At 43.5% G+C, this 12,500-nt stretch overlaps 1 protein-coding gene across 1 annotated transcript in view; it reads left to right on the top strand.

Annotated features, from left to right (window-relative positions):
• Nucleotides 1-12,500, top strand: part of nrxn3b (neurexin 3b) — a gene marked incomplete at both ends in the record, with an annotated part of 373,896 nt that overhangs the window by 277,873 nt on the left and 83,523 nt on the right. Inside the window, one exon of the mRNA XM_083643677.1 lies at nucleotides 9,281-9,462. Within this exon, the coding sequence (XP_083499803.1) occupies nucleotides 9,281-9,462 (182 nt within the window). The remainder of the gene's footprint in view (nucleotides 1-9,280; nucleotides 9,463-12,500) is intronic.

Raw genomic sequence — 12,500 nt, 5'->3', positions numbered from 1 at the left:
AATCTGCACAATTTTTATATAAATAAATGTTTGTTTTTCTACTCCGCTGCTCTCAATTCCCAGCTTGTACAAAGCAAATTTTTACCGTGTCAAATTGTACTTTTTAGCAAATGTTCCTATCCATGACATGACGAAAGCCTTAGTAGCCAACCTTTAGTTCAAACTCCCCCGTCCAATTTGTGCTGTTGCCACAGAATCCAATCTGTGTTATTGTTACAGAATTCAATTTGTGGTGGAGTAATATAATTCACATAATGTATGTCTGCAGCACGTAAGTCTATGCTCATTTCACAATGAGATCACAATGAGATTGCATTGATCAGACAGCGAAAATAGCGATACCTAGTAGGGCTGGGTATTGGCAAGGACCTCACAATACGATACGGATCACGATACAATATCGCAATATTCTACATAATTTACTGAAAATTAAAAAATAGAGCTAAAAATACAACTCGCTGTGTACCACCCAGGTAGTGTAACAATATGTACATCACTTTTATATTGATAACTTAGTGGACAAATTGAGTCAAAACTGTTGAGTGTTGAGTGTGTTACTGAACACACTGAAATAAAAAGTATTCTTATTGTGTCACTGAACACACGGCTGTGCAAAAAAATCAATATGGCTATATATCACGATATTTTTTTAAATATCAATATAGTATTGTGGAAAAAATATTGCGATATATTGCCGTATCGATTTTATTGCACAGCTCTAATACCTAGCTATGTAAAAACTCACACTGCATTGGGTAACCGTTGAATATTCAATACCCCAAAATTGTAAAGTGGAGTCCGCAAACTAAATGCCTCCTAAGTGGCCGATAGGGAAGGAAGTGAGAAAACCTTTTCCCCGTTATTGGCAAGTCGAGCTTTGCACTCACTGATGTCTATTGCATTTTGTTTTAGCAGCAATGAAATTGGTTGAATCACATTAAGATCTCCTTTACGTCTTAGCAAATGTCACTCACCCGACGGACTATTGATCTTTGAATTTGACTCGCCCGATATTAAAAATACTTGCCACTGGTGTCTGGCGAGTATTATTTCCAGCCCTGTATATAATTAGGCTGATAAGACAAGTGTTGTATTTAAATAGGAATCTCGCCTACGTGAACATAGCAGGAAATTGTGCGTATGTTCCCAGTTCTATATGCAGCCTATCATACCCCACAGTGTTGTGTGCGCATTTATCGCCTGCAACAACACCTCACTTCTATCCTTTCTCGATTTATTTTTATTTATTTGCTTCGGTGTTTCTTCCAGCAACTTATATTACTCCATTACAGTTTTTGGGTGCGTGAGTCCATACTGTTGTAATGCTACGGGTTATTATAACTGGGAAACAGAAGTCTCAAGACATTGCCCTCCATCAATCATATTCCCAATTCTGTTCAGATGAGAGATGGGACAGATCTCTACCATGGGCATATCCTTGTGACAACCTATAGACATGCACGCACACACACACACACACACACACACACACACACATACACACACACACACACACACACACACACACACACAACATGCATATTGTGTACATGCGCACATATCCATATACATAGAGAGGCAAAGTGAACGTCACTTCCTGATTCAGCACTGTACCAGAGATTTTCTTACGCAATTTATTTTCCAATAGACATTTCGTAAAATGCTTATAAAAATAGTTGTACTTGGTCAAACCAAACGGTTCAGATATATTTAGAATCGGGAGAGACCATAGAACACTCGGACCAAAATTTTAAACAACATCGAAAAAAGATTTTCTTTAAACCCGCATTTTGGTCCGAGTTAAATGTTATGCGGTCTCTCCTGTTTCTAAATATATCTGAACTGTTTGGACAGTCAATTGTTTGAACAAATACAAATATTTTTATAAGCATTTTAGGAAATGTCTATGGGAAAATAAATGGCGGATGAAAATCTCTGGTACAATGCTGAAGCAGGAAGTGACGTTCCACTTTGGCTCTCTATACACATTGTAATTGCATTGTAATTTTGCCATTTTGGGGGAAACTTGCTTCTAGAGGCAGATAGAGGCGCGAGAGAGAGAGAGAGCATTCAATCTTCAGTGCCGTTTCTCGCCCCCATCCCAGAGGAGAAAGGCAACAGTTGGAAATATGAATTATGGAATAAGAGGTTGTAAAATGGAGATAAATCCTGGTGATTACACAGCTCAGTATCCCACAATTCGATTCCTGTGTCAATGATTCTTTATTGTGGTAGTGTGAAAGACAGCCAGCCTAATCATTTCCCATGTATTAAACGTGGCAGGGAAAAGCATTGTGATGATATAGAGTTCTTTTGAACGTGACTGAGGAGCCAATTACATTTTGCATCTCACTTTCAGGATATTTTTTTAAGGCTCCTCTTTCTCATTCTCTGATGGCAGAATATTCGACCACATCAAACCGTGTTTGTCTTCTGTCTCCCTCCCCTGGGGTGCCCGGCTGCAGAAAGCCCAGGAGATAACAAGGGAAAAGACATAAAAGCACATAAACAACACACACAGGAGGAGCGGCGAGTGTGTGTGTGTGTGTGTGTGTGTCTGTCTGTCTGTCTGTCTGTCTGTCTGTCTGTGTGTGTGTGTGTGTGTGTGTGTGTGTGTGTGTGTGTGTGTATAACGTGCATAACGCGTTTAGAGTTTAGTGCAGATGTTTTCAAAGTGGGAGGCGGGCATCCCCATGGCGGCTCCAAGCAGTTTCAGGGGAGGCTCAGTGAATGGAAGTGGGGGGGGGGATTCAATTAGTTATTAAAAGATCACATAGAATAGCCTAAATGTGTGCGATTTGGTTAAAGAGATAGTTCAGAGATACAGTAGTTTGTCAGTTTTTCCCACCGTCCCACATTCAGAAACTAAGAAGTGCCATCAGAAAGAGATGTTTCTATGTATTTGGTGTTGTCTGAACTAAGTATGTCAAACAGAAATATCAGGCTATCTTGGCTCAATTGCCGAGTATCTATGATAAAACAACATAATCATGATCCCATAGGCTTCCAGGAGCGAGGGAGGCTCCTTTTTCCAGGCTTTGTCTTTGGGGAGGCCCACAGTCTCAGACTTTGAAAACCCCTGGTTTAGTGCATTTCTCTGCTGTGAGTCTATCCCTTGTGGATAATAGGTGCCTTGGAGTTCCACCTTTTTCATTGTGGCAGTCGGACATACACACACACACACACACACACACACACACACTTAGCTGCTCCACTTTGGGTGCCATATATAATTGGCCAATAATGTCCTTGGGACAGAGCCCACTCCACAATATCCCAGAATCCCGCAATAAAGACTCTGGACCGCTGCCTCCCTGCAGCCTCTGCAGACAGAACCAGTCTGGACCGCTGCCTCCCTGCTGCCTCTGCAGACAGAACCAGTCTGGACCGCTGCCTCCCTGCTGCCTCTGCAGACAGAACCAGTCTGGACCGCTGCCTCCCTGCTGCCTCTGCAGACAGAACCAGTCTGGACCGCTGCCTCCCTGCTGCCTCTGCAGACAGAACCAGTCTGGACCGCTGCCTCCCTGCTGCCTCTGCAGACAGAACCAGTCTGGACCGCTGCCTCCCTGCTGCCTCTGCAGACAGAACCAGTCTGGACCGCTGCCTCCCTGCAGCCTCTGCAGACAGAAGCAGTCTATTAGGTCTCTCTCTAAACAGAGGCTTTTATCTCAGCATGGTGTGAAGTCTGAATACAACCAAATCCCAATTATAACAGACATGCACGATGGCAGCTGCTCTGCTCTTTTTGTACTTTTAACGATAGTGTAGCACTATGTCAGACCCAGTTTGTGTGCGCGTGTGTGTGTGTGTGTGTGTGTGGGGGGGGGGGGGGGGGGAGGGTGAGTGAGAGAGGGGGAGGAGAGAGAGCGATGTGAATAATGTATGTGAAATGTTTTCCTGTTTTAATTGATTTTTGTAACCACTATAGACTTAAATTCCAGGGTAGGGCCCCTGCGTTTAGTTAACTTGATACTCATTTTCTTCTTCAAGGCTGCCCAGTTTAAGGCTCTTGTTCTGTTTAAAATAGCTATTGTATGTGCCAGCGTTTTCCGTAGTGGTGCCGGTCCACGTGCCCTGGAAGATTTCAATGGGAGAAATTCCGGTGACATTATATGACCGGAGAGATTGAAATATGTTGGACTTCAACAGATTCTCCCGGTAAGAAACCAGCACGGAAACTCTGGTATGTGCTATACTGACACTTTGAACCATTTTCAAGGTTGCCTGAGCAAAAAAAAAACACATCCCTGCTGCACACTCCTGCATGCCCACATGTGACACATGTGAGAGCCGACAAGGACAGGCCGTTGGCATCTGATCAGCTCCACTGGAGCACTGGGTCGCCCCTGCTTGAAGGCACCTCGACAATAGTTGTTATGGGCAATCTCATTTGCTCCTCCCAGATTTTCCCAGCTGGTCAGGGGATTGAAACTGGCGACCTTCCAGTCATTTCTGGCTGCCTGTGAAAGTACTGTATCCTCCCCGCCCCCTCTCTTTCTGGTAGTTGGCTAGTAGAGCGTTACATGGGGGTCTGAAGGACAGGACATCGCTCTGGTCCTCAGACAGGTGTGCTGACCTGCTGGCTGCTCTCCCACGCCTCAGGGGCCCCCTTGGAAATGGAGGCCAAGACCTTGACCTAGTCTCTCATCTGCGGTCTGTCTCTAAACAGAGACACACTGCAGATGCAATGAATCACCGAAACACTGGAGGGAAATTCAAACGCCTTTAAATCATCAGCTCCACTCCCCCTAGATTTAGACGGCTCATTTACAGGGGGTTTTGATTTATTTTCATTTTTCGTCGCTTCTCGAAACAACATTAATAATTCTTTTCAGATGTTATGTTGCCTTTTCATCGAAGAATGAGCATGTAAAATAACAACACGAGATAATAGATCGGTGTTGGCCATTCTTTCTTTTCAAAGGCTGCCTATCTCCCATCCCCTTCACTGGCAAATCAATGCAGTGCCCATATGCTACAATTAGATTTCAAATGGCCTCGCTCCAGTACCCACTGGCCATGACAAGATTGCATTATTCAAAGATGGAGATGAAAGTCCCTTCTGATCCACCAAAAATAACATCTTGTGCAGTAATCTGTTTGTAGATTTGATTCCTTTGATGATAATTTTCCTGCAGTTGGCTTTTCACCAGGGGTTCATAGCTCTCAAAATACTGTAGCAAAGCCATGTACAGTACGTTGTGCCGTTTTTTACATTTCAGACTGGTAAGGAAACACCTACCAGGTCCTCCTAGTTATTGTCCATCGCTGAGAGAATGTTCACAATGACTATGACAGTGACTGCAATAGCAGAAGAAATGGCTACGAGAGAGCGAGGAAGGGGGGGCGCATCAAATAATTCACCTGAATGGTTAAGAACTATAGAGCAAACGCTGAAGAGGACTTTCGCAGTCTGGATTCAAGAAGCACAGAAACAAGTGGCTTGCTTTTCACTAATAGCTTTGGAGTGAATCTATTTGGTGGGGTCAATGTCCTCAGCTTTCACACTCATTACCATTGTGTCGCCAAGCAAACCGCGCCAAGTAGAGGTGTCAAATCCTGTCTTAATAATCAAGGTTAATTAAAGTGATTTTCCAGAAATTGAATGACACTCGTTTTCTCAATCTGTATTATTTAGACTTTTAATTAGACATCAGGGTTCAAAGGTTTTTGTCAGTGATAACAAGATGTCTGTGTGCTAATGTGGAATCTGCATGATCTGTTAGTGCTGTAAGCCAGTGAAAGAGAAAAAGAATATTCTGGGCTAAATACTTTCCTTCATACTTTCTGCTTTAGCTAAGCTAGTTTTGAATACATGAAATTAATGGGAAAATGTGGAAAGACTACTGTTGATTTTGCCGCAACAGCGATTTCTCCGTCGGAAAAAAACACTTGTCCAGTGAGCGCTGAGGGGGACTAACGATTAGCCAATCAGCATCAATTGCCTTAGACCTAACAACAATGGTGACCAATATATAGACGCTGCTAACGAGGCTGTTTAAAATCAATTAAAAGTACCAATTACTTTGGAATCTGAACAACACTCTGATTTGAAGGCATTTATTCAAAGGAGAGATTTATTCATGTATCTATCTATCTATCTATCTATCTATCTATCTATCTATCTATTATTTTTTAATTATTTATTTATTTACTTGTTTATTTATATTTATATTTAACATTATATTCAAGTGGATATGTTGGGTTAGTGATTGGTTAGGGAAAATAAAATCCCCCTGGTGGATTTCCCCAATGGAGATTGGTTGGAGTAGAGGCAATGTCAGACTCGAGGATGGAAATGGACTGTTATGAGTTGACAATTCAGTCTGATATCAAGCTACTGGTGATTAGTAGTCGGGTGGGGGGGGGGTGACGGGGCCTGTAAGTTGGAGTAACTGAGAGTAGAGTAGAGTAGGCTACAGTATGCATGCTAAAATATGCTAAATATCCATGTTAAAATATGCCATTGCTTACACTCACTTTCATCTAATTACTCTCCTAACAAAATAGCTGGAAAGTCAATTATTCCGGGCCGCCTTACATCCACACTTGAGTGGAGAAAAGTCACCTACTGTAAGAGCTTTAGAAGAGCCCTTTTGCTCTGGGTCGAAATGATTCAAATAAAAACACTTGACCATGAGAGTCTATATAGCCACCAGGATTCTCCATTTGTTCCACCACTGTTGCCATCCAGCCATCCACTTTCCACTCTCCCGCAACGCCTTTCAGATGAATATCCAGAATTATGCCACACTTGGTAGTTTTACCATCATTTCTGCAGTGAGATAATGTATGAATTATGCAGTGGACTTCCTGTCTGTGTGGAAATATAGGCAATGTCGCCTAGTGCTCAGCAGCTTGTTAGGGAAATGTGTTACAATTCTGCTATCACGGCTTCTCTCTCTCAAGTCTGTACTTGTGTAGATAATCACCCTCGCATGATAGTATGTTAAAAAGCATCATGAGTGTGTGTGTGTGTGTGTGTGTGTGTGTGTGTGTGTGTGTGTGTGTGTGTGTGTGCGTGTGTGTGTGTCTGTGTGCATGCGGTCACCTGTGTGTGTGTGTGTGTGTGTGTGTGTGTGTTACATACTTGATAGACTAAGCAAATCTCCTCAATGTGATAATTGGCTCCCCGGGGTGCTTGTATCTTTGCTGCTCATCATCGTCAGAAAAAGAAGAGTGTGTCAGATGAGATAGGCAAAGTTTGCTCATTTGAGAAACTGATCCCAAGTCAGCCTGAACTCTTTTTTGGCAAGGAGAAAGTTTGAGGCGATGAGACAGCGGGGCCAGATCCGGTGCAGCCTGGCTGCAGGCTGCTAGCTGCGGTCTCCATGGCATGAGGGCCCTGCTTTCAGCCAGACACCACGCCATGGGAGAAGCTCGCCACTGGAGGCAGGTGAAATATGATGCGTGGAGAAGTTGCCATCGAGATCATTCTCATCGTATTGTTACATCTGCAAGAAACAAAACCCTCATTGAAGTCATAGAGCGTGACATTGCTGTTAAACTGTTTGTTAGTTAAAAAGAGTGGTGGTCAAAGTGCGGTCCGGGGACCCCCAGGGGTCCTTAATGGGGTTTCCAGGGGGTCCCCATCAAAAAGGGGAATAATTAGTTTTCACTATAATTCTATCTGTAAGTAACACAATGACAGAATGTAGGACTATTTTTGGTCATGGGTTTCATACACTTTCTGTAATCAAACCTCGACTGTAAAAGCAAAAAGCTCCTCAGAAGGGAGACCCTGGGACAAAATCAAATGGGTGGTCCGTGGCCTGATTCAGGGGTCCGTGAAAAGGTGATCTTCTGGTAAGACTGATGGGTTGTGGACTACGCACGGCATGGATTGTTTATCTACTATGGAAGTGAAGCAATTGTTGTGAGGCGCACGCTGCCTCGGTTGGGTGGATACGTTTCATATATCGCACACAAGACCTCAGTTGGTGGTTGGCATTGCGGATACCTGAGGTGGGTAATATGCAGACCTGTTTGTTGTGTGCTGGAGGGCAAATGGAGACACTCATCTGGTCGATAGCTTCTCTCTCTCTCTTTCTCTCTCTCTCTCGCGTCCATATGTTCTTGCCGTCTCCAGGGTATTATGGACCACAGAGCAGATTGTTGGCCGCTTCTTAGGGGAAGCAGCGAGACAGCTGGGCACCCATCACAAGGCCAAGCAGATGTTCAGGTGACTGGCAGAGGGAGAGAGGAAGAGGAGAGGGAAAGGCAGGGAGAGAGATATGTAAGGAAGGGAACTAGAGTGAAGATGTAAACAAAAATTAATTAATATATAACGATGATGCAAGTATTGAGGGACTTCATTAGCAATCCCCCGTTAGCCTCCAAGGTATAGCGCAAGCCAAATGCTTTCCAGTGTCCTCAGGCCGCAGTGGCCTCCCATATTGATTTAACAATACAGTACAGTATCTCCTCTAGGTCTAATGTCTTTGATCTCTCGATGATGTTTGCTTCACTGTGTATGAGATGGCTAAGCTCAAGGATTCTGACACTTCAATTCTGTTACACCTCGGGGAGCAGTCAAAAGTTAGATTTGAATCCAACCCTGCAACCATTCGAGAAACCCCCCCCCCCCCCATGTAAATGTCCAAATAAATAGACAAACATCTCCAGCTACTGAGGCTCAGGGCCAAGTCTGATCCAATCAGAGGCTCTAATGTGACACAGATCTCCAGTACGTAGTGGCTAGTGTAATGAGAGACATTTTGGTTCTGTAGAATTCCTCTCCTCCCATTGGTCTTGAGGCGACTGGCCTTTCCCCCCCGCACTGCATTTGTCAAATTAAACCCGACGAAGGTTCTTCGATTTTTTTTTCTCCCCCCCCCCCCCCCCTCCCTCTGTTCTTTCTTGCGCCAGCCTTTGTTCTTCGGTTGCAGTCCTCATGTATAATACATGAGGATTGGGAGACTTATCCCTTTCTGGCCATGGCTGTTATTCCCTGGAAAGGGGCTATATTTAAGAGCTGGATAGGTCATAGATGGCGCCAGGGGAGCGGCTGACTTCTACCCAAAGGTGGAGGTGGCTGAATACCATTAAAACCTCAAAATAGAATTTGGCACAATTACATTGTACCGTGGGCAAAGTAGCTGAGGGGGATTTGGACTTACCCTTTAATGGAGAACTTTGAATCTGGTTTGTCAGAAATGTGTCTTGTCGGCGACGACCCTGCGCTCCCCAGTGTCTAGTTACTGGGTTCTACAGCATAGACGTTGTGAATATTTTTACCTTCTCTAATTCCTGCCCTTTTTCCTTCCTTCTGTTTCCGCAGCTGGCACCACCTACATCTTTGGCAAAGGAGGGGGTCTGATCACGTACACGTGGCCCAATAACGAGAGGCCGAGCACGCGGACGGACCGGCTGGCGGTAGGCTTCAGCACCACCATCAAGGACGGCATCCTGGTCCGCATCGACAGCGCCCCCCGTCTGGGAGACTACATCATGCTCCACATTGTGAGTACGACTTCCCTGTTGGTCATGAAAGCACACACGACTACAGCCCGCATCACAGGATCCATTCAGTCTGCACAAGTCCCACTTTGTAAGGACTTTGTTTTGGCGTAAACTCATGGATCAAGCTAATTATGAGAACAGTTGTGCTTTCTAGTCAGGCTGCCAAAAACGGAATAATAATAAATCAATTCAAGCTTATTACTGGTCCGTAAACATTGCTATGTTTTTTACTGTTCCAGGGCAGCACTCCAATTAATTGGTTTATTGCCGCACGTTTCACGACGCTATTCTTCAGTGCGCTTTTTAGTAATCAGGCATGACACAGCAGCTTCCAAAAATAATCACAAATTAGATCATTCATTTTTCAGCGGTACTATAAAAACACTCAAGAGGACATAAAACAACCTCTAGGCCAGTGATACTCAACTGGCGGGCGCCCCCTGTGTGGCCCGCGATGGAATTGCAATTTTTTTTTTTTTTTTTTTACAGTGCACCTGAACGCAACATGCAAGATACCCGCTGAATAAGTGTCCAAATGTTCATGTGATTCTGGCCAATAGTTCACTTCTGTTATAGCATTTCAATCTGGAATCTGGAATATCTTTCAATAATCTATGATTTAGCTGCTAAATTGTCAAATACCGCTGTCTGCTCGCTACCCAGGCACTTATGTATGTACTTAACCTAACTAACTATCCGGTGTGCACAACATTGTCAGACTAAACTCCGGCTGACACCCCAAAAACCTACAATCCGCTACAGAAAAATGTATATTGATTGTTTATTAACTGGCCCCTGGCCTTCTATCATTTCACGAAAGTGGCCCCCGGGCAAAGCAAGTTTAGTATCCCTGCTCTAGGCTATTCCAACAATAAGCTAATATTTATGCAGATACATACATTGCAAAATAGCCAAAATAATTAGCTTTCTTCATCCATAGTCTAAACATGATCTAGCTTAGGCATACCTATATGTTTAACATAACTAACAACATAACATAAAAATCAAGATAAAGGCAACTCTTCATTACTCCCCTTGGCTCATTGATCACAAACAAGCTAAATTCAACCCATGATTCATGAATTATACAGTCAGTAGAGATCCATACAAGAGAAACACATATATAACTTACTCCCCCACTCTAGGTCTCTGCTCACCAGCCTCTTTCAGAAGAACCCTACTCAACTGCATCTCAACTCCCGTCATGCATAATGAATATGTCGCTCCATATACACAGCGTGTTTCAACATGCTGGGAAAACATGACAGAAGCGGCTTCTGTGAGTTGGAATTCTTGGCTGGTCAACTGTACATCAATACATCAATACGGCTTCTTAATAATATCGCTTTACGACCTTGTGTTTGTTGATTTATATATATCAGCGTATAAAGTATTTACATAATCATCTATACTTGGCGAGATACAGAATATCGGAGGAGGTGCACCGAGGAGAGAGGTACAGTATGTAAAGGCGGTGAGGGCGTTGCTCCGGAAAAGGATGTGGTGGTTATGATGATGATGATGATGATGAGGATTAGGATGAAGATGAGGAGAAGCTACAGTTGCTGAAGTAGACGGAAAGTCTTTTTGGTCTTAAAGGGCTCCCCTCATCTCCTGAGTGCCGGCCATGCGCTGCTGAAAACCAGCCATCTGCTCTGCCAAGATGAGGGCGAAGTGTACAGCAAACCCTTTTTTGATGCTTTTTACACTATGAAGAGGAGTGAGCGTATATGTACTGTGTGTGTGTGTGTGTGTGTGTGTGTGTGTGTGTGTGTGTGTGTGTGTGTGTGTGTGTGTGTGTGTGTGCGCGTGCGCGTGTTCGCGTGTTTGTGCGTCGGTCTGCATGAGTGTGTAGGTGAGAAAATATGCAGAATATCTAGAGAGGGAGAGTGGAAAATGCCTCCCTCCACGTCTTTAACTGGCTCGGTAACTGCAGGCACCTCGATAGGAAGGAAAAGCAATGCGTTTTTTAATTCTGTTTTTTGACATATCCCAGCGTAGCTAGCCGAGCTGGCTATGTCTTGTAATTTGGCTGCGACTCATTTGGCGGCCAACGTCTTCATTCCTCCAGTCTCATTGTGCTAATGAATGTATTATTAGAAAAGGAAACTGGAGCGTCCAGCAATTCATTCAGAGAAACAGTGCGATCGGAACAGAGCGTAGGTTTTCCACAGTGTGGGGTAACATCGCACTACTAATATTTCTCAAGATTTATTGACAGCCAAGGGTGTAGAAACATAGGGGGTTTCCTTTATTAATAACACTCAGTCATTGCACCCTTAAAAGAAGATGAAATAACTGGGCAAAAAAAATCTGTATAAAACATACAACATGGCACTTCAGATTGCTGCTCCTTTTTTTCTACAATTACACTGTAATTACACAGTAACACAATGCAACTACAGTAGGTGGATTTCTCCCACCGGTAAACAGTCAGTGATTCACGAGACCATAATGTGAAGGTGTGAGATTTGGTGGATTTGTTTGCGAAACAAAGCAATATTTGATCACCTTTGCAGTGTTTGTTGCATCTGGATAATATAGCTCATCATTTGTGACACATTATAATTTCTTACTGACCATTGAATTGTAGTTGTTGTGAATTTGGCATCTTTAAAAGATCTATTGTCGAATTTGCAGTTAGAATATCAAAGCTTTGCTCTCTGTACAAATTGTGTGTGTGACAGACACGCTTTTTCAAATGATCACAAAGCTTCTGGACGCCTCTGAAAACTCTTAACGACAGACGTCAGGTCTTTCGCCGTCAGCGTCTCGTGTTTAACAATGAATCTGGAAGAAAAGGTTAAAGGAATTACGGCTGCCCATTCTGAATGGCTTGCCAAAGGTCTTATCAGGCCCACGGCCATTACCTTGGCCTTTGCTATTAGCAGGTGGCTATTTTAGAATCATCACACTAAAGATTACATGGCCACATGAAAAGATCTTTAAAGGGGACCTATTATGCTTGTCCTTATTTTGTGTCATATATATAATGTTACAATGTTGGATGTTCATATTAAACGTGGCCAAAGTTTCAA

Source organism: Poromitra crassiceps, assembly GCF_964638095.1.
Source record: "Poromitra crassiceps genome assembly, chromosome: 9".
NCBI classification, from domain to species: Eukaryota; Metazoa; Chordata; class Actinopteri; order Beryciformes; family Melamphaidae; genus Poromitra; species Poromitra crassiceps.
This window is presented reverse-complemented; position numbering and strand designations above follow the sequence as displayed.